General features: G+C 47.2%; 1 protein-coding gene across 2 annotated transcripts in view; it reads left to right on the forward strand.

Annotated features, from left to right (window-relative positions):
• The window catches only part of SSH2 (slingshot protein phosphatase 2), a 127619-nt gene extending 111079 nt beyond the window's left edge, over positions 1-16540 (forward strand). For both annotated transcript variants that reach the window (XM_066635129.1, XM_066635128.1), the window contains 3 exons: positions 533-733; positions 5835-6693; positions 9369-16540. In XM_066635129.1, the coding sequence (XP_066491226.1) occupies positions 533-733; positions 5835-6693; positions 9369-11405 (3097 nt within the window). In that variant the 3' untranslated portion in view covers positions 11406-16540. The remainder of the gene's footprint in view (positions 1-532; positions 734-5834; positions 6694-9368) is intronic.
• Positions 16541-22374: the final 5834 nt, after the last annotated feature.

Here is a 22374-nt window from a genome sequence, read left to right on the forward strand (position 1 = left end):
GGAGGTGGGCCGGCATGCAAAGGTCTGGATCGGGCCCTGAAAGCTTTTCTAAAGCAAGTTTTTGCCAGAAACAGCAACAGAAGACGCTACGCGCATGAGGGTTAAACATTGATGCTGTCACCTGGAATGAAGCCAATGGACTTCTGGGTTTGATTCCTGCCATAGGGGAACATGCAGCCCTGTACCATTCCCTGCTGCTGGGGTGCTTTGGTGACGGTAACGGGCCTTCAGATTTTGACCATGATACCATGGATACAAATCCTGCTTTGCCCATTCAAAAACCTTTAGTACCTTCCAAAGTGGCACAGTGGGCTTGACATAGTAAATTTTTTTATTATTTAATTCTAAAAATTCTGTGTTGTGCCTTTCTCTTCATTGATCCAAAGTGACTTCACAACAGGCGTGTGAGTTCAAGTCCCATCTTCCCCATGCTCTGCCTCCCCAAAATGTTGGAAGAGGAAGGCCCTTGACCAAGGAATATGTTCAGTTTCCTTTCATTCACCCTCTCTGTTCCCTTCATACTTTTTTGCAGGAAGAATGGTTCTAAGTGTCTGGTCCACTGCAAGATGGGAGTCAGCCGGTCAGCCTCCACAGTGATTGCATATGCCATGAAGGAGTATGGCTGGAACCTGGACCGGGCCTATGACTACGTGAAGGAGCGCCGCACAGTCACCAAGCCCAACCCCAGCTTCATGCGGCAGCTAGAGGAATACCAGGGGATCCTTCTGGCCAGGTGAGGTAGAGCAGACGAAAAGGGTCCTTCTGGTCCAGTGTTGGAGCTAAACAGTTGCCTCTAGGCACTCTATAAGCAAGTTACTACAGCAATGGCCATCACTTCTCCCTGTCCCCCAAATATACTAGAAGAATATTTAAAGGTACATTTGCAGCCTATTTATCCACGGATTTTTTATCTGCGGATTTGTCTCAATGCGAATGGGGTGGGGGTACTGAAAGTCACACACACCTTTGCCTCCTTTGCCCTGCACTGGTGTCTAGCTCCTTTTCCAGGCAGCCCAAAACACTGCAAAAAGCTCCGCCTCGACCAGGCAGAGAAATAGCCCTGGAAGAGGTTCCCCTTGCAAGGAACAATGGGGCTTACTTCTGAGTAGAAACGCATAGGGCTGAACTCTTAAAAGATCAGCATCCCATGTGAAAGAAGCCGGGCAGCGGGGAGGGCTGAGTACGGAGCAGAAGGGAGGGAATTGATAACAGCTGCCTTAGTTTCCTTCCATCCAGAAGTGTCAGGCTGCAGTATTTGCATAACTCTGTGGAATTTAGCACAACGAGTTTTTTGTTAATCGCACCGAGTCATGGAACGGAACTAATGCAGATAAATAGGCTACACCTGTATATTGAACATGGAGGTTCTATTTAACTTTCTTAACTTCTTGATAGTCCATGAATTTTCTTCCCAAAGCACTCTGAACTAATAGTCATTGTACATCTTGTGTTAATGATTTCCAGAAGCTCACTATGTTTTATGGGAAAATACTAGCCAGAACTACCACTTCTGATTTGGATCACTCCTCTTTCATTCTTGGGGGAAGAGAATAATTCTTACATGAAGCTCTTCCGTAATTCCTGGTGAATCTGAATTGCAAACCTAGTTCTCAAATGATGACTTCTGTGGTTTATGGTTTTACATGAATTATGGTTTGCGTCAGTGCAGATGCAATGTGAAAGCATGGTTAATGCTAGGAATGGAAGCAAAGAGGACAAATTGTTTTGAGAGAGGAAAGTGAGGTTGGAGGAAAGAAGTGCATGTCCCTGAGGCCATACACTCTTCAGATCTAAGAGTTAATTCTCAAACCATAGATCTGTGTTTTGTGCAAAGCAGATTCTCTAGGGAGGGGGTGCATTGAGGTTCAGACACTTGATGGCTGACAAGCACCAACTCCCTCTGATCAACACTATACGTGTTCTGTGCAAGAACAGAAAAACTTGCCTGCGGTTGAATATGGTGTCAGAATTCAACTTCCTGAGAATTTCTACTTTGGGGTTTTTAATTTTTTAAGTTTCTAGCCCTTATGACTATTAAAGCAGTGATTGAGAAGCAGTTTTAGAGTCCACAGAGGGCTATTTAACTTTGCAAACTGTTTGCAAGCCAACTGGCATGCAGAGCTCATAACATGTGCTGTTTCTGCATCTCCAGAGGTCTGTTCCAGAAGCGATTTCACTTTTTGGCTTTGCTGAGGGGGGGGGGGGAGCTGTAGATTCCACACATGTTCCCCCTCTTCCCTTCTCCTGTTCCCTTCTTATGCAAAACTGGTTGTTTTGTAATGTGAGACGCCATCATCTGATTAGGAAAAGATGTCTCAATATTACAGGGTGTTTTTCCTTCTCTCTCCCCCCCCCCCAAACAACTGTTTCACATATATGTGTCCCCATATGACTTCTGGAGAGGGAAAAAGTGACTGTGTGTCCTGCCAAAGGCCTCTGGCCTGGAATCCAGGTTGGCTGCGCATGGTTCCCAGGTGACTTGAGCTTGGATGCCATGTTCTCTTTCTCTTTGTGTGTGTGCGTGTGTGTGTGCGCGCGCACTTGGGATAGACAGCAAAACGAGGGTTGTAGGCACACCTGGAGGAGATCTGAGCATTTAGCCTCCTTAATCCACAGCAAAGTCTTGTCAAGAAAAGAACTCAGCATTTCTGGAGCTCATTTCAGGTGTCCTTATTTATCTCTGTACAACTGTACATACTTATCTCAAAGTTGACCAGTGCCATCTTGCCCTTCCCTACCTTGCCCCTGATTGGCAGACTGAGGCTAACAGGAAGCAACTTGCCTTAGTCTGCAACCCCTACCAAGGAGGGTAACTCTGCCACCCCTACCAAATAAACACAGATACAAAAATTTTACCCCATTTTAGACTTACTGATCCTGACTTCCTTTCAATGGCAGTGATCTAAGAGGGTGAGAGTAGCATGGTAGCAGGAGATTAAACCATGAAGTCTCAGTTCAAATCTTGCCCCTGAACCATCGCTACAGTCCCCCATCTTCAAACTCCCATTGTGCTGAGGAACCTTCGGTAGGGGGATTAATGATCACACCAGGGCCGTCCCTTTCATAGGACGTGACAGGGGCAGCAGACTTGGGAAGAATGGCATTCTGACAAAAAATGTTCTTCTGCTTGCCTGCCAGTGGCTAAGTGCTACACCTTTCTTAAGAGGTTCCTGGTTTTATAAAAAGAGGGGGAGGGAGTTGTGGATTGAAATAAGAGGGGAAGCAGTTGCTAATGTCAGTTTCTGCACACCCTGGGTCCATCCCTTTCCTTCTTGTGTGGTTTATCTAAACTTGCAAGTCTCCTGCCCCGTAGCCATGTTTAGTGGCTCTACCTGTCCCAGGCAGATAAGACGCTGATTCACAATCATATGATTGGCGCTCGGGTTTCAGAGCTCACTAGCTGCATAATAAGGGCGATGTTTGTGGACTATCTGGTTACAACTTAAAAGTTGGGTGAGGGCGTGGAGAATGAACTGGCAGAGATTGGGGTGGGCAGCGTTCCAGCACTGACTACTGGGAGTGCATCACTCAGCCTTATCTCTCCCAGACTGCAAGATTCTACTGCTGCTCAGTTGTGGCTTCTTATTCAAGCTCTTTCTCTCTCTCCTGTGCTGGCTGTAGGCTTCCCTGGAGATCCATGTAGCTTCAGAGGCTCCCTACAATAGCCGGGTTGCACTGCAAAATGTGACATCAATTGTGGAATTCCCAAGAACCTCAGTTTCTATATTTTAAATGAGTCCGTTTAGCTCTTGCCCTTTAGGGTTATAGCTTGTGGACCATGCCTCGGGAATTCTTAGAAGTCAAGGGGCCTGCAGAGCAGGGACTCCAGCGAATAGCGTTTCAGTGTCTCTTCAGTAGCTCTCATCCCTTTCCCTGTGACCAGCAGAAGTAGAATGAATTATACATAAATTGGACAGCCTTCAGATTTGATGAGCTTTCACAAAGTATGCAGTTTTCAGGATTTGATGTGTTGCAGGATGTAAAATATTTTTGACACAGAGTTCTCTCAACCTTCAAAACAGATTAGCTTTTTGCATAACACCTTCATAAGGTTGGGCTACATCCTGTCAGCTGCTGTGGGCTTTAGTGTTACTTCCACGGCAACAGCTTTTCAGAGAGGTAGCTGCTTGAGTCTTTAAGGTGCCCGGGACTCCTGTTAGTGTTTGCTGAAATAGGTTTATTGTGGCATAAGCTTTTTGTGGGGACTAGAGCCCACATCATACATTGACTGAGGGCACAATCTTAAACAGGTCTACTCAGAAGTAAGTCCTATTGTGTTCAGTGGGACTTACTCCCAGGAAAGTGAAGTTAGGATTGCAGCCTGAGTCCATCAAAGTTCATGCACTTAGTCTACAATAAATCTATCAAGGCTTTAAAGTGCCACAAGACTCCTTTTTGTTTTGTTTTGTTCTTGGGAGATCTAGGCTCCTTCCTACACCAGCTAAGCTCTTTGGGTTGCATTGGAAGTTAATTGCACATGTAAGCCAGTGTATCAGCTCTGGCTCAGAGCTTACTCAGAGAGTTGTGTTCCATCTTCTTCAACACTGTGAATGATCCTGGATCTTCTGCCCTGTTTCCTTGACATTCCTAGAAAGAGTGCAGCCCTGACTAACATCTGGGCCAGCCCTGATTTTATAGATCATCTTTTTATTAGAGGCCCGTTTGTTCCTTGTTTTTGTTTTTCATCAAGAGGGCTCCCTTCCATTTCATCTGCTGGGCAGGATCACAAAAAGGAGTAGAAGAAGCTGGCTTCCTTTCTACACTTGCTGGCAGCAAGTTCTTAACAGAGTCTGCACTCCCTCTAGGGACAGGAGCTTGGAAGTGTAGCTGGAGGAAAGGCAGGGAAAGCATTTAACCAGCCAGGCACAAACTTCTCAACAGCAGCAGCAGCAACAACAACAACATGGCTGTGTGGCATGCTTTCATCAGGTATGAACTGCTTCGGAGAAGTGTCCTCTGCCTCCCAGAAGACATTGAGGTGACTCTGGAAACAGGTGGCTGAGAGGGAACAGCAGCAGCTGACAGGAGACAAAAGCGTGTGACTCGGGCATCATGGTCACAAAGTCTCTTCCAGTGGTGAAAGCAACCCTTCCTCTTCTGCACCCCACCTCCAGCAACGTGCTATTTTTAGGACGCCAGCATTGCTCAGATGGGATTGTGCCACTCACTGTTTTTCCTCTTCTTGTGATCCTCGCCAAATGCCAGAACATGATCAATATTTTGTTCTCTTTCTTATTGCTCAGCAACTAAGGGCCCATGAAGATTTTTTTCCCCAGTCCTTGTTCTCTTCTTCTTTGCCCACCTGTGAACAGCAAGACCATTGCCATGAGTGGTATCCGAGGGAGGCTTCCTGTTCCAAATTTTGCACTTTACCTTGCACTCTTATGGGATCCATTTTGAACAGAGCCTGCAGCTTTGGCTCTTCCTTGGACACTCTCAAATGTGGCAACCATGTAACTATATGAGAGAAAGTTGCCCCTTTGTGATTCTAGTCTCTTGAAGGGATGGAGGGCAGGCTTTGCACCATCCCCAGAAGAATTTATTTTTCATCCAGCCAAGTAAAGGATGCAAAACAAGCAATGGCAGATAAATGTGCGTAACTTATGCGAGTTCAGGAATTCAGCTTGTCTTGATATGGGATTTTGATTAGTTTTTTAACCAGACTGGTAGCAGAGAGCTGACTGAGAGGCAAATTCTGTCCTTGAATCACTTGCCTGCAATGGCCCCTTCCCTGGTGCTCCCTATTTTTTTTGTTTGTTTGTTTGCTTATCATATTTTGGGTTTGAGCTTTGTTTCAACCATGTTAATTCTCTGTTTTTTCCTCTTCCCTTCAGTAAACAACGGCATAACAAGCTGTGGCGGTCGCACTCAGACAGCGATCTCTCAGACCATCACGAACCCATCGGCAAGTCCGGGATGGAGGTCAGCAGAAAGGAGATCACCACCTCAGCCGACCAGATCTCGGAGAACAAGACCTCAAACAGCCACCACCTGCCAGTGTCTGCAGGAGTCACCGCCAGCTCGCTTGTGGAGCCTCTGTACCATTCAGGCACCAGTGCTGCTGAGAACTTGTGCAACAAAGAAAGGATGATCCAGCTGGAGATTACTTCGAGAGACTTTAATACTGAGCAGATGGAGGACAAGCTGAACTTGAATAACATCAATGGGTGCTCCTCTGGGTGCTGTTTAGACGATTCAAAATTTCCTTTGGATAACTGCGCCGTTTCTGATGCCTTACTGCAGCAGGAAGAGGCATTGGAAGTGGCCACTGAGTTTCCAGACTTGACAGTAGAAGATTTGGAAAAAGATGTCCTTAAGCAAGATGATGGGAATGTCCATTTGGTACCTATGGAAGAATTGGAGTCGTGCTTACAAGACATTCCCAAGTTGTCAGACCACAATTCTCCGAGCCTAACGTTTGTGTCCGAGTCGGAGAACACAGACTTTAGCACTGACCGAATTGACTTCTTCAGTGCCTTGGAGAAGTTTGTGGAGCTGTCCCAGGAGAGCAGGTCTCGGGCTTGCTCTCATTCCAGGACGGAGGACCAGGGAGGCGGGAGAAATGGGCTCTCCAGGGTATCAGCGCTGGAGTTGCTGCCCTCTGAACTGACAGAAGATGCCCAGCAAAGCAGTTCCACAGGGAACTCCCCACAAGTAGAGGAGGAATCTTCTGTGGAGGAGGAGCAGCTGAAGGTACAAAAGGTGGAAAGGGGGAACTTTGTTCTGTATTTTGTAAACTGGAGCTAAGAACATAAGAACAGCCCAGCTGGATCAGGCAAAAGGCCCATCTAGTCCAGCTTCCTGTATCTCACAGTGGCCCACCAAATGCCCCAGGGAGCACACAAGACAACACGAGACCTGCATCCTGGTGCCCTCCCTATTACCATAGGGCTCTCTGTGTTTGGAAAGAGAGAGTTGGGTGAATACTGGAGAAGTGGCTGGGGAGGAAAAATGTAGCACCAGGGGACATTGCAGGAGTGAGGGGGATGTTGCACTGTCAGCTTCTTGACTTCACTATCCTGGGTTGTGATGGAGGCCACTTTACAAAAAAGTTGCTTTATGAAAAGGATTAGAGAGAGATTAATGGAAGGAAAGATGTGTATATACAGATAGCAGTTACTCAGAATAGCTATTTCCAGCTATTACTCAGCTTCCAGCTACTTCCAGACTAACTAAATAGCTATTAGCCTTTTGCAGCAAAATTGACAGAGATTCTTTCAGCATCTTTTAAAGGTGCAGCAATTTATTTCAGCATAAGCTTTCAGCACAAAGTGCACTGCAGTCCACGAAAACATAGGCTGAAATAAATGTGAGGTTCTACAAGGCTTTCTGTTGTTTTCATAACCTCTAAATGTGCGGAGGCAGTAAATCCCTGAATCCCAGCTCGTAGGCATGTCTGCCTGTTTCATTTCCTGGCTCCTGAGCTTCCTGGGACCACAGGCTGGACTTTGGTTTGATCAAGCTCAAGTCGTGATGGAATAGTAAACTCTTTCCTTGCAGTTCCGGATAAGTTTTTCATTCTGACACAAAGGGTTTCTGTTATCCTGGTCCTCGAAGGTAGAAAGGAATTATGGGCAGATTGTTAAGAACATTCATTTGCCTGCTTTTTAACAAAACAAAACAAAAAAATCACAGAGGTTTGCATTGCAAAATTATTTTAGAAATGGTTCTCTGTCCTGGAAAGACTCTTGGTCTATAAAAACAATGCATAACAGGCACTACACCAGGATACAGCTGCTAGAAAATGGCTGTCCTAGGAGGATTAACTAGGGTCAGTTGCTCTTCCCCTGCTGGATATAAGAGAACAGCCACTTTGCATCTTGGCTCCAGTGGACATGATAGTGTGAACACTGGCGTACCCAGGGGGGCAAGCGGAGCAAATGCCCTTGGCGCCGACCCTCCAGGGGTGCTTTGGAGCCTTACCCCGCCCCGCCAGGAGGAGCGCCCAGGAGCGCTGCGGAGAGGCAGCTTGCTGCCTCTCCATCAGCGCCTGGGCGCCGACTGAGCCGCCCCTCCTCTCCTGTTTTATAAGAGGATAGGAGACAGGCACCCTAGAGAGGCACTTACACTCTAGGGCACCCATCTCGTCTCCTCCTATAAGAGGGGAGGGGGGGTGGTCCAGCTGGTGCCGAGATGCTGCCTGGGAGGCGGCATCCGGCTGCCTCCCAGGAGCGCTCCTGGGCACCCCTGCTCCGCCTCTGAGGGCGTCCCTTGGGGTGGAGCAGAAGCGGTGTGCACCCCCTCCGACTTTGGAGGGGACGCGCGCCACTTCCTGGCCGGGTCGCCCTGCTCCGCCTCTGAAGGCGTCCCACAAGGGCGGAGCGGAAGCGGCGTGCTCCCCCTCCAACTTCAGAGGAGACATGCACTGCTTCCCACCCCCCACAGAGCCTTCCACGCAGCTTACAAGCTGCGCGGAAGTCTCCACTGCAGCGGTCTGGGGCCGCTGGGAGCAGCCCCAGTCCACTGCTATGGAGACCCCCACGGTGCAGAAGGCTCCGTGGGAGCCTTGGGTGCCTCCTCCGTTCCCCCTTATTTTCAAAGGGGGAACGGAGGAGGCAGCTGTGCAGAAGTAATTGTGGTGACGATGATGTCACCGCAATTACTTCCAGGTCAAGTGCGCGGGGGGAGCGGAGAAGGGGGGCGAAACGGGGTGTGGGGGCGGGATTCTGGGGGTTTCCTCAGTCGCAGGGACCCACAGGAACGCCACTGAGTGTGAACCTTCCTCTGTCAAAAACTCCAGAGTTCAGGCTGTCTAATGCTGTGCCTGAAATTGTGAGGTGCTGTGCAAAAATGAGAAATGATGCAGGTGCTGCCCGCAGGCATATAGTCTAAAGGCAGTGAAGAAGATTCATTAGGAAGGACAGAGAAGGTCATGAAAAGCCAGGGTGAGAAGCTGCTTCACTTCAGGAGTCCTGTCCTTTCCATCCTCCCAAGCCTCCGGACACCACCTCTCTGCGGTCAGAAATGGCCTGCCTTAGTTCTGAAGTGAAGCCAGGATGGTGTTGTGGCTTGGGGGTTGGACTTTAGACCTGGAAGGTCCAAATCCTTGAAGTTTCCTGAGTGACATTGGGCGCAGTCACTATTTCTCAGCCTTCCCTACCTCACAGGGTTGTTGTGTGGACAAAGGAAGGGGAAGAACTCTGTACGCCACCCCGAGCTCCTTGGAGGAAGGGTGGTATAAAAATAAAATAGAAAAATGGCTTCACCTAACCAGGAAACAGTCTGAGGAGGGCTTGGGTGGTTTCTGCAGGAGGCAGTTCTTGATGGCTGCTGGCCCTAGCCAGGCTGATGGAAGGAGGGCTTGCTGTCTTGCAGTTGGAAGCTTTTTCTTTATAATAACTGCTGGTGTTTGTTTTTTTTCTCTTAAGCCCTCTGAACCAAACCGCTCAGGTGGCCTGACACGATCCCATTCGGAAAACGGCATCTCTGTGAAAGAGATAGTCACGGAAATAGAATCGATCCACCAGGGAGTGGGGCAGGGCCAGATGAAAGTGGACAGTTTGAATAATCCGGTTTCGACTCCTAAGAGGAACACGGTCCACGACCTGCCCACAGAGCCTGGCTGGACTTGGGAAAAGTCTGGGAAAGCCGAGCAAGGAGAAGGGGTTGGCTTGGTCTCAAAGGAGATGAGCAGGGAGCCTTTGAAACTGGACTTTGAAAGTGCTTTGGTCCCACAGATGCCTTCTAGTAAACTAGATGTGGAAGAAAGCGGTGATCTGGCAGAAGGCCCACCAGAAACTCGTCTGAACCCTGGGCCAAAATGGTGTCCAGGTTCCGTGCGGCGGGCCACCCTGGAGTTTGAGGAGCGCCTACGGCAGGAGCAGGAGCTACAGCACGCTCCCCCCAATGCCATGCTGCCCATCCGCAAGAACTCCAAGAATGAATCCATGCCAGCTGATTTCTGCATGAAGGGCAAGAATGAAGAACCAGCTCCTGAGCTGGCCCAGCTCTCTAAAGAGAAGGAGGCTTTGAAAGTTGGGAGTGCAGGGACTGGGGCTGGTTCTGAACAGCCTGCTGATCTGCTGAACAGCCTACAAGATGTATCATTGGCGGAAGCTAGCGTGGAATTGGCAGGGTTGGCCAAAGAGCATAGGACAGTAGTTTCCCTGGAAAGTCACGAGAAGATCTCTGCTCCTTGCCTCTTACCGAAGAGAATTGAGATAATTGAGTACACCCCTACGGTCAGGTTGCCCAACTTCTCTGGGGCAGAGGTCACAGCAGCAGAGAGAAGTCAGTCACTAGAGGTGTTGGAGAAAACTAAATTGGGAGCAGTAGCACCCCCTCCGGTGGTGGATGAGAACTGCAACACTTCTTTGTGCCCTGAAACTCCTTTCAACCTGGTAGGAACATTGCCATTGTTGAGGCCTTCAGTCCTGGAGCATGGAGACTTTAAGAAAGCCGTCTTCTGCCTGGGCAGTCCTGAAGAAGAGGCTGAAGGGTTGCTGACAAGCACAAGCGCCTCTCTGTTTGTCGGCCAGGTGGGATCTTCATCCCTTCCAAGCTTGGATCACCAGCACTTTGTTGGCTTGAAGGGGGTCACTCAGGACAGCACAAGCACAGATCCCGAGCCAACCCCTGCTGGGGGCTATGCTGGAAATGGACAGTTTGCTTTTGAGGAGAGGGGAAGCACCCCGCGCAGGAGCAGTGAGGGCACCCTGACATACTGGACCCCCGAGGAGTACAACTTGCCCACTAAGTTAGACACAAATGCCATTGGGGTTTTGGAGGTTGCTGCCAGCCCTGCCTCATCTCTGTGCTGTGGGCTTGCACACAGCTCCAGCAGCAACAGCATCAAAGACTTGAGTGGCAGTGCTGGCTTGGTGAAAGAGCGTACAAAAGAGATGGAGGCCCGGATCCGGCAAGCAGGCCTCACCCCGCCTTCCCACATGAAACGGTCTGCATCCTTAGCCAAGCTTGGTTGCCTGGACTTGTCGAAGGACGACCTGCCCAGTCGGGACACTCTCTCTTCCAGCACAAACCTGGCCTCTCTGGAATCGTTTCAGGCCCCTCTTGGTCAGAAGGAACATCAAACCACTTTGGAGCACCACTTGCAAGACCCGGTGGCAGCGGCCTGTGCCGCCAGCACGTCACCCGCCCTCCAGGCTCCCCAGCCCACCGTGCATTTCGTGGAGCAGTTCAAGATGATGGAATGCATCGCTCTGAGCAAACCGGTGGAGAGGCCTCCGGCGCAGTACGCCAAAGAGTTCGGTCCGACCCAGCCACTTTCAGAAGCAAAATTGACTAGTGCCCAAGCAGCAGAGCTGCCGGGTTTGGCCATGCCCCCCCTGGCCCAGTGGCTGGCTGTGGTCCCCAGGTACCAACACGGTAGAACTCGACCGCCGAGGAGACTGAAAAAAGCAAATGAGAGGAAACGAACAACCAATCCACTGTACAATACCATGTGATTTTCAGTGCGCGCAAATCCCCTCCCCTCCCCCTCCTGGAAATTTGACTTGTTTTGCAAATCCCCTTGTTGTGGTCTTCGAATGGGGCAGATGTAATATATATTGAAACATGCACTTTATCAGTTAATTTTATATGTTTGTCATTTTTACTGTTCCTATTGCATGTAGGTTTTGAGGTGGCTGGTTTCTTGGTTACCCAGTCCCCTGTGTGAGTGACTGCAAGATCGTGGGGTTTTTTTCCTTGGGTTATTTTCATATTAAAAAAAATATTTTTTAACTCTAATAAACCTCAACTATTTTTTTGCTTTGTTTTAAAAGAACACACACCCCCTTTAAAAAAGAGAGAGAGAGAGAGAGAGAGCAAAAGATCAATCTAAATTCCTATTTGTTATTCAGCTAGAGCAGTTTTTCCCTTGAGCCAAACTCTTAAGAGGCAAACTAGAACTTGGGAGACAAGAAGGGGGGAAGCACCAAACGGTTGGATTCACATAATCAAGGACATGAGCTAAAGGAATCCTTGTTCGAATTCGTCATTGGGCTATGTGGGCTTTGGGCTGGTTTATTGTCCATTTGGTTCACCATCGGTTCTCATTGAAATCTGTACATGTCTTTTTAAAAAAGAAAAGCTCTTGCTCCTTGCTGACTGATGAGCCTAGATAAACCGATCCCGAACAGCTGTTTTGCAGCATGACCAGCTCAACTGATGCCTTGTTCCATCTGCACTCGGGTGGATGTCCATAGGGGGCTGCAGAATTCTCTCTCTTCCCTCCCCTGTCCTTAAATGTGCCTATCAGCAGTACTGTAGTGGAAATCAGACATGTGGTGCCAAATTCTCTCCATCCCTATAGCAAAATGGGGCTTTTTGAAATAAGTAGCAAAATCTCCCTGGAGAGTGTGAGTACCAACTTCACTTGGACATAGGTGTTTCTAAGTCTTTTTCTCAGGTGGGTCAGAATTCTGGCTCCTTTGGGCAGCCACAAAACTCCTCCAATAAATTCTAAGACTCTGCCCCATCAGTGGACAAGACGGTGATAAGATCAGAGTGATTAAACAGGACAAGATCAGAGTGATTAAACAACTAATGGTGCAGGCAGATATAGAACCTGAAGAGTGATTGTTGCCTCTTCTGCATGGCATTGATACACGGGCTTCTCTGAAATTCAAATGACTTGTGCTCTGGGAAACCCACCTCTTTGGGGGCTGCCAAAATCATGGAGTCCTCTCTAACAGAGGGTAAAAATGGCAATTTAGAACGGGGAAGCAAAGAGAAAGGAAGAGAGACATTAGGAGGGGGGTGTTCTCTTAAAACAAATTTCCTCTTAGGGTTTAACCCTTTCATTACTTGAATAAAGCTGTGGGCCTTTCAGAAATATGGCCATATCATTGGTTTCCTTTCTTGACTCAGCAAACCACAGGTGCACCCAGTTGTCTCTTCCTTCCCCCCCCCCAGTTACCTGGGCTCCTCCTCTCCACTCCTCATTTCTGTGTATTACAATCCAGAGGCTGACTTGTTTATATATATATATATATATCTTTGCCCTCTCCTCCATCCCCTGGATACTTCATACCATTTTCCAACCCCATCCCAGTCATTCTTCCTCTTATGCGGTGTACATAAACAAAAATGCTTATGTCGATAACTTTATTTTGTTCTAAATGGCTTGTTTCCTTTTTTAGGGGAAAGGGGTGATTTGGCATTTTTTGGTGAGCTGGAAAGTTGATTCCTCTTCATGTCGCTTTCCATCGTTACTCGTGTAATCTGCGCACAAATACTGGAGTAGATTTCGTTCTTCTTCCGCTCCCTGGTGCTTGTCTGCCGTGTTGGGTGAGGCCGCTTGCCAGCTTGTGCCAAATGTATGCATGTTCATTTTTTTCTTTGAAATGTCTGGGGGTTGTGTGAGTTTCCATTTCCTTCACATTGACCTACAGCATTAAGAAAGGATATATGTAGCTCTTAGAGCTACGTGTTCACACATCTTGATGTGTTAATGCTTTTTTTCTGGAGATCAGGGTCTTTGAAGTCCTCCATAACACTTTCAGTTGATCTGAGTTTTGTTGTGCTCTGGGGACTTTCTACTTCTTCTTGACTGGAGTCCAAAGGACCACACCTGACCTTCTGTGGTTTGATAGAGGAATACAGCCAGTCTTCCACACCTCAGGTGGCCTCTTACTTATGCATCCATGAAACAAATTTAAAATCTGCTTTCCACTGGTTAAAAGAATCTGCCATTTTATCTCTTCTTCTACTCCACAATCCAGGATTCAGTGGATGAATAGGAGCCTCACCAAGGTAGCAAAGCACTCACTGACAATATTGTGAGCATAGATTTGCAAAAACAGATGTGTAAATATTGGTTTTAGCTTTGCCTGTGCTACTTTGGAAGGAGCAGGAGACAATTCATCAGGTGGCTTTCTTTGGGGAAGGGAAGCTTGCACCCCCCCCCCCACAATTATTTTTTTAATATGCTGCGCATGTATCATATTGGCCTCAGGTGGTTTGAAATTCCCCTCTTGCATAGGGGTCCGCAACTATTCATCTCAGGGCCAAATCTGGCTCCCAGAATGATCCTACCTGTCACCCCCCGTTGCCAAGGGTATATGTGGAGGGAGCAGGGTTTTAGCTGTGGGGTCCAGCAGTCTTTTGATGGGAAGTGATGAAATGTGAGACCATGACTTTACCACCCATATCCCTTTGTTAGAAGCAGTTTCTGAGCAGGTGTTCATCTTGATGATCCATCTTCTCCTGCATACCTAGTGGGGTTAGCAAAGACATATGCAGTGGATGGGAATGGATGCCTTGGTGCTTTGCGCAGTTGACCCCCTTGGAAAGACTCTTCTTTCAGTTGACTCAGTCAAGCCCCCACCCCTGATCCTATTGACATGAAAATGGGCATGCTTTCTTTGTGATTAGAGCCTTTCAGGCCTCTTAATGCTTGAAAGTGCATTTCTCATTTTCTTCTTGAGGAACAATGACCACTGAATCTAGAGGAAGCCCTCCCTCTGTCGGACAAGGCAAGTTTTTAATTGGTTCTCTGTGATTTTGGGGTTCTGGCTCTTTACTAGCCCTTGAGCATTGCTCTTGTAGCACAGAGTTGCTCTGTCTTTGGTGCATTTCTGTCTGAATGATGCAGAGGGAGCTCTAGTGGTACCTTTTTCTCTGCATGGTTGCAGGCTCAGGCTTCACTGATACGGTCCTGGCAAATTTCAAATGTTGAATGGGTAGCTGCCTGCTTTGCCCTGCAGCCACCCCTGAAAGAAGAGTAATCCAGAGAATTGCACTTTGCATCTTTTTTTTTTTGCAGAGGGGGCTTTGAGTATCCCCAAATCCAGGTTAAAGGTTCAAAGCTCATAAACATTTTGCCATCCATCATTCGGGATCCAGGGTCATTACAGAGATATATTTGGACGCAAAATCTGTGCCTTCTAGCTCATCTCTGTCAGAGTCTTGGGTTTGTTTTGGGGGGTGGGTTTTTTTTGGGGGGGGTGGAGGGAGATCATTATCTTCCTCTGTCCTTTTAAATTGAACCCCAGACCTCATTACTTTTTAGTGACAGATTGGCATTCACATTTGCACTCAGTAACAGACGCTGGCGCAGACCCACCCCCCACAATGTCCCTGCAAGCATTTTCCAAATGTCTGAGCCTCCGAAATCCAGAACTGGAGACCTTCTGGCTGCTGCCAGGGTTCGATTTCTCATATATGTATATTTATGAAAACCGGACCACTGTTTAAAAGTGTCACTAGTATTCCAATGGGCATTTTTTCTCCTCCGTGTACAGAGTGAGTGTTCTCTGGCAAGACTTCTTGGTCAAATAAGGACGTGCTTCACTTCTGCCTTATGGATGTCAAAAGTGTGCAAACATCTCAGCTTCTTTCCCCATTTTTTCCCCTTTGATTTTTGTTTGTACTGTAAACCTGTGTTGAGCCTTGCACAAAGGTAGCTGGGTGTGTGAATGAGAGGAAGACAAGGCCCTTGGCCAACCGTGCATATGTGCAAAATGGTATATGATTGTTATCATATAGTTGTGTTCTTGTGACTATGCATTGTGCTGCACTCAACAATATCCTTCTCCCCACCACCACCTTTGGTGTCCGTGTACTGTGTAAAACCTGCCTTCTTTTAGGAGCATTTCTCAATCAAAGCCGCACAGTTAACAAGTGGTCAACTTCATTTTTTTTTCCCAACCAGGAGGATGGGTGTGTTTTTTTTTATTATTTTTAATTTATGTTCTGGTTAGCGTGAGCCTCCTTGATGCCTGTGCCAATCAGTCTGTGCTTGATGGTATGTTCTCTTTTTGGTCCCCAACTTTGGTTGATGTCCCCTCCAATCACTGATAACTATGGGATGCCACTTTCTCCCCTGCTTGTCCAGAGCCAAATTGTGTGAAACTCCCATTCCAATAACAGCAGAGAATTGCCCTCTTATTTACTTCCTAATTGACATTGAATGGCCAGGAAGCCAACTATGGAGGGATAACGTGCTAGATTTTTTTTCCCCCTACCCTGGATGCCTCCTGCACTTGGGACAAGAGTTTGGATTAGTCTAAATTCCCACCAAGCTCTCTAAGAGATGGGGGAGCTCAACAGCTTTTGGTTCTGAATGCAGGTCAAAGTGTCCTTTTGGAGGCATTCATTTGGATCTTGTGGGGTGTGGCCCATCATGGACACCTGCTCAGTAGAATGACTTCGACTTTGCAACAAAGTTTGTTTTTGGCACTGATTCAGCTCATGGTGCCTTTTGGGGCCTCAGTTCAGGGGTATCTTCACACTTTTGGAACTCAGTTTTCATCTGGAGTTGGGGAAAGCACTGTGGCAAGTGGTCTTGGCCTCTGTCTGTCTCTTCTTCCCATGGCCCATTCCTGCAGGGTTGGGGTTGTGTGTGTCAGCAGAATCTGGAGCCCTCCAAGGACATTGTGGAGGGCTGTAGATCTTGAAGAGGGGGGAGAGGGAGGCATTTTTATTTTTTGACATATCCTTCCTGCCTTGACCTTTTTGCTCTCACCCTCCTACAGTGGCTTGTACCATAGACTTTGACCGACATGACGCTCGGCTGTTTTTAAATGTGAACCTCCACACCTGACTGGTGTGGATTCAATGTTCTTGTTACCGGATGAATAAATTTTTATTTTGAGAATCAAGTGCATCTGTCTGAATTGGGCATGGGTTGGAGAGGGTGCATGTTTGGCGCACTGAAAAAGTTGTAAGGGCTCAGTCGGGGGGGTGCTACTGGAAAAAAGGCTTGAACAATCTAGATTTTTTTTACTCATAGAACTGAAATAGCAGGAAACAGTAAAAATGCTATTCTTACAATCTTAGGTACTAAGTTATCTTGTCCTGTGTTTATCCTAGAGCAGTGTTTCTCAGACTGGGTTAGGACCTACTAGGTGGGTCATGAGACAGTTTCAGGTGGGTTGCATAGCACCTAGCTCAGCTGCCACTGAAAATACAGGGTACAGAACTGCTGGGCAGTTGGGCTCTCAGTAGGAGAGAGGCATGGGACCTTGCCCTGATTAGGTGTGAGGATGGGATGCTTGGAAAGGGGGGAGGGCTATGTGGATTCAAGTCTGTTGCTTTGACTTCCGAACTGGAATATTTGAATTCTGAACTGTGCAAAATAACAGCACAAAGTGTTCAGCCTTCAGCTGATTGTGTCTTAGGTCTGAAGCCTAAACTGATGACATCACTAATGAGCATGATATCACTTCCAGGATAATGCCATCATTTCCAGTGGATCCCAACACATTGTCTAAAGGAGTTCTAAAAAGTGGGTCCTGGTGCTAAAACGTTTTGAGAACCGCTGGCTTAGAGTGTTCATTAGTGGCACAGAAAGAGCCCAGAAGTAACTTGTTCATAGTATGTGAAGTGTTACGAACACTCCAAACAGCAATTTTTAAATGCTAGGCATGATCTGTTGCATCCAGAGTGGAATCTCTCCTCTCTTTTCAGCACTTGCAACAGGAGTGGGTCTTTAGCTTGAACTTGATTCTTCTTCAAGAATCATCTTGAAGCCCCATCAGAATAAGCTCAGCTCTCAAAGGTGGCATTGAATGCCTCTAAGCATGCACAAAGGGCAGCAATGGAGTCAGATATCTGGCTACTAGGTGCTGGGATGCTTGAGGAGGACTGGACTCCAGTACCTCTTTTGGCCAGGCAAAAAGGGTGAGTGAGGATTGATCTAGAAAGGAGAAGCAACAGGGCTCTGGTAGTTTCTTGTACATGGGGAGAGAAGCCTGGGGAGTAAGTCATGGGTCTGTCCAGCCCTCAAAATTATGCTCCGCTTTTGAAACTGGAGATAGAAAGTAGGTGAACCACTTAGGACAGAATGGCACATGCCTCTTTCTTTAGATGAACACATGAAGCTACCATATCCGAGTTGGGCTATGGCTCCATCTAGCTCGTACTACAATGACTGATAGCAGCTTCCTAGTGTTTCAGACAGGTCTTTTCCCAGCCCTACCTGGAGATGCTGCCGGGGATTGAATATGGGATCACATGCATGCACAACAGATGCTTTTCCCCAAAGGCTGTCTACAGAAGTTTGCTGAAGCTCAACTCTCCCTTTTCAGTTTGCAAACCATCGCTGTGATGACCTGTCAGGGAAGGCATCTGCTGCCTTGTGCCCTTCGAGCCAGACTCCATCACAAAGACTATGCAAACAACTTGGTTTGTGTTTCATCCCAAGCGCTATACCTTGCATCCACAAGGGGGCAGGCCAGGGCTTGTGGGTGCCTTCTTTGGTTAGCTTTGCTGAACTTAACAGTGGAAGGAGTGCCATCTCATCATGTCATCTCATCTCATCAGGCTTGGAAGTTCAAAGTGAAAAATGTGTAAACACAGTTGAATGGGAGCATGGGGATTGCAGTGGTGGCAGGAGAAAACAACAATGTCAGGTGCACTTGGCCTTGTCCCCATCTCTTCCACCTAGCATGTACAGATTGTTTTTCAGAATGAGAGAAAAATAGTATCAATCTGTCTCCTTGTGCCCTTAGAACTAAGGAATACAGCTTTCTTTGGAGTTATGTGGTAAGACTCCTTTGTAGGTCTGCATACCTTTTAAAAAGAAAAAATTTCCCCTGTCTTATGTGGACATAATCAACACCCTTTTCCTTCTGAAATTAGATTTAAGCTGGGACAGTAGTTTTGGTGCCACCACTGAAGACCAGGAAGAATGAAAGAAAAGCAGACTGGGCTGTGGACATAATAAGAAGGTCAAAATCAAGGTTTTCACCACATCCGTGGCCTGCATAAACTCTATCTGACTTACCTGCTCCCTTTTGCCCCTGAAGAGGTGTCAGAACTCAAAGCTTAACAAGGGGTGGTGTTTGACCAAGTAGATGTTGACAGGCCTTCCATCATGAGCTATACAGTAAATGGCACCTCTATAATCAGCAGCAGTCCTCCTCTGAATATCAAATACTACAAACAAATAGTGAAGATGGCCTGTGCTTTTGTGATCTGCTTGTGGGCTGCCCAGAAGTTGCCTAGCTTGGTGGAAAAAGGATGTTGGGCTATGTAGAGATAACCTCACTTGCCTTGCTGTAATTTTGGAAAGGGGAAGACCTGCAAGAATTGGGTTTCTTAAATTGTAGCAGATAGGATGAGATGGGGGAAATAATAGCAGAGCCCCAACAGAGCCTTAATTGGACCACAAAGCCCACTTGATGCTGAACAGTGCAGCATTCAAGGAGCTCATATGACTTCTAGATTGCACCAGAGAAATCTGATAAACTCCTGAAGGTAATTTAAAAGAAGCTGGTTTCTAGACCAGCTTCTAGACTGGCTTTTAGACATCCCTTGCCTGCCTCCCCTTACATCTGTTAGTATGAGAACAATCAGGGACAGCTTGAGCACAGCTACTGCCTCTAACCCTGGCTGCTATGCATCCCTCACCCCACAAAACCACTGCAGCCACTTTGCCCACCCGGCTGCTCAAGAAAGCAGTGGGGCAGGCAAGGAAGCTGTATTAGCAACAGATTTTTCCCCCCTCCTTTTTCCAGTGGTGCTAGAGGAAGAGGTTAACTGCCACTGTCCTGGTCCTCCCTGAGGAGTGCAAGCAGGAAGAGAACTGAAGAGCTGATAGGAGGGGCTAGGTGGATGATAAGCTAGAGCAGGGGTGTCAAATTCATTTCATATCAAGGGCCAAATAGCATTCATTATACCTGCTGAGGGCCGGAGGTGATGTCATTAGGCAGGAAGTGATGTCATTAAATAGGTCATAACCAAAAATAAACACTTTTGCTCACTTAGGTACTCTTTAGCTGCAAATGACAGAAGATAAAATACACAAATCTTGATTATATTTCAAGTTATGGGAGAGTCCAATTTCACATGGGCTGCCATTACAGCACTGTAAGCACTGTTCAGCAACTGAGAGCCTGAGGGCAGGATAAAAAGCTTCCACGGGCTGCATCTGGTCCCCGGGCCTTTGACACCCCTGGGCTAGAGGGGCAGTAGGTAGGTACAGGTTAGTGGGATAGGAGACATCTCTCAGCAGTTTGTCACTCCTCTACGACTTGCCACTCAATATGGACAGTCTTCCGCCTAATGTGCCAGCCCTGGGTACATTAGCCAATTTTTCCTCATCCTCCATGGAGAAAAGGTTTCAAGGCTGGTACATTAGGCGCAAGGCTGACCATATTGAATTACTCAACTGAATAAGAATTATAGTATAACTTCTGATATATAGAAATCTGACTCATATTAACACCTATTGGGACCCTGCTGTGTTATAACAATACATTGGCTTTTGGAACAATCAGTCTCATTGGTCAGTTCTGAGTTAAGCAAATCCACTTTTTGTTACATAAGGCAGTTGTGTTTTTTTCCAGGTAATGGGCCATAACTTTTGATAGAATTCAGCTAATTCAGTGTGCTATGTTTCATTACACTCTGCATGAAATTACTTTTCTAATGACATATAACATGATGATGTTATTCATAAGTACAAATTTTCCAAAAGGTTTCTAAAATTTTGACCAATTTTGGAAATTTTGTCTCTCAGAGGCAGTATGCGTCTCTATACTGACTGGTTGCAGGGGAGCAATGGCACAAGAAGGTCTTTGTCTTCATCTGCGGCTTGTGGGCTTTCCAGAAGTGTCAGGTTGGCTACTGGATTTATGAGTCTTTGCTCTGAGCTAGCAGGGCTCACATCCATCTCTCATGTGTTTAATGCAACAGACCTGTAGGGTAGGGTGAGTTAGGTTGAGAGAGAATGCAAGAGGTATCCTTCCACCAAAACCCCCCCCCCCCAAGCCCAACACTCTACCCATGAAAAGATGCTCCTTGGGAATTTATGATATCTCTGTCTGCTGACCAGGGTCAAAGGATGGAGACATTACTAAATTCTGGAGCATCTGTTTTGCACACGAAAAGCTGCAGGTTTGATTCCTGGCAGCTTCAATGGAAGGAACGCAAGATATCAGGGCAGGGGAAGGCCTTCGCCTTGAAATGCTGCTGCCAGTCAGGCAGCAGTGCTGGTCCAGATGCATTAACACAGTGTTTCTCAAACTGTGGGTTGGGACCCACTTGATGGGTCATGACCCCATTTCTGGTGGGTCCCGCTGAGCCTCCAATGAAAACTTGGGTGATGAAAAGATCAGATAACTAATTGTCTCAAGCCCTGAGGCTATTTAAAAATCAGATAGCTACTGGAGCTGAGCTCCTGCAGTTGCAAGTTCGTGTAAGTACTGTGTAGGGAGATAAATGTTTGAGTGTATTTTTTCTGATGTGTTTTTTTCCAAGTCCAGTCAATGACAGGTGAAGGCTGAGTCACCTAAGTAAGGCCCTCAAGCTTGAGATTATTCATTCGGGCTGCTTCATTACAAGAAATGGATTGAGCTTTGTTTTTGCTTACTTCCAAATATATGAATGAATGAATGAAAAATAAAATAAAATAAAAATCACTTTCTAAATCACCTTTTTTTAAAAGTCCCATAAAGCTCCATGGTGCCTATAGAGTGTCATTTTAAAAAGTGGGTCCCAGTGCTAAAAAGTTTGAGAACCACTGGGTCACTAATGGACTTGGTGTCAAGTAGCTTCACAAACACTCTCAGTTTCACCCAAAGTCACACTGGTGTTTGAGCACAGGAAGGCGATCCTGTGCATTTAAAACTCTCTTTTGTCACTGGCGAGAGTCTTAGCCCACCACCTGCCCTTCGTCCCTGCCTGGTTGGCTGCCTGCCTGCAATAATCTTTGGTGCTGGCAGATGGGGTCTATTTGACCTGTGCATACATTTAATTGGGGAAAAATGCAAATGAGCAGCGCCCAAGTGAGTAGTGGGTGGGTGTGTACAGATTTCCTACCCAATACCATGTGGTTTGATGGTTTCAGTTTGGTCTGTGTGCCCAGGGCTCCAATCCCTGGGAATTTGGTATGATCTCTCAATGGAACCTCCATGCTCAGAACGTCTATCCTTGGAGCTGGGAACAAACAACGGAAGGAGAGCAATGGCCTTCGTATGCTGCCTGGTTTGGGGACTGAACATAAGAAGAACCCTGCTGGATCAGGTCTATGGCCCAGCTAGTCCAGCTTCCTGTATCTCACAGTGGCCCACCAGATGTCTCATGAAGCCCACCAGATGATACTTGCATCTCACTGCCACTCCCCTGCATCTGGCATTCAATTTACCCTTGCGCCCCCTCAGTGAGGACACCAGACTGCAGTTTGGGTTTAACTTGGGCCACTTTATTAAACACAAGTGATCAGTTTTTAAAATGTGAAACCTCCTGAACACACTGTCCCTCCCTTGCCAGTCTGGGGTAGGCAATAAAACTGCCATCCACAGCCCAACTGGATGACAGCAAAAGTCCATATGATGGTAAGTGATCAGCTAATCTCAGACTGTACATACCCCATTACGACTTGTAACCTGGGCTGGAGTTTTCCTCCAGAAATCTGTCCGATCCCCCTTTTAAAGGCTTCTAGGCCAGACGCCAGCACCACATCCTGTGGCAAGGAATTCCACAGAC

This window comes from Tiliqua scincoides, chromosome 8 (genome assembly GCF_035046505.1).
Source record: "Tiliqua scincoides isolate rTilSci1 chromosome 8, rTilSci1.hap2, whole genome shotgun sequence".
NCBI classification, from domain to species: Eukaryota; Metazoa; Chordata; class Lepidosauria; order Squamata; family Scincidae; genus Tiliqua; species Tiliqua scincoides.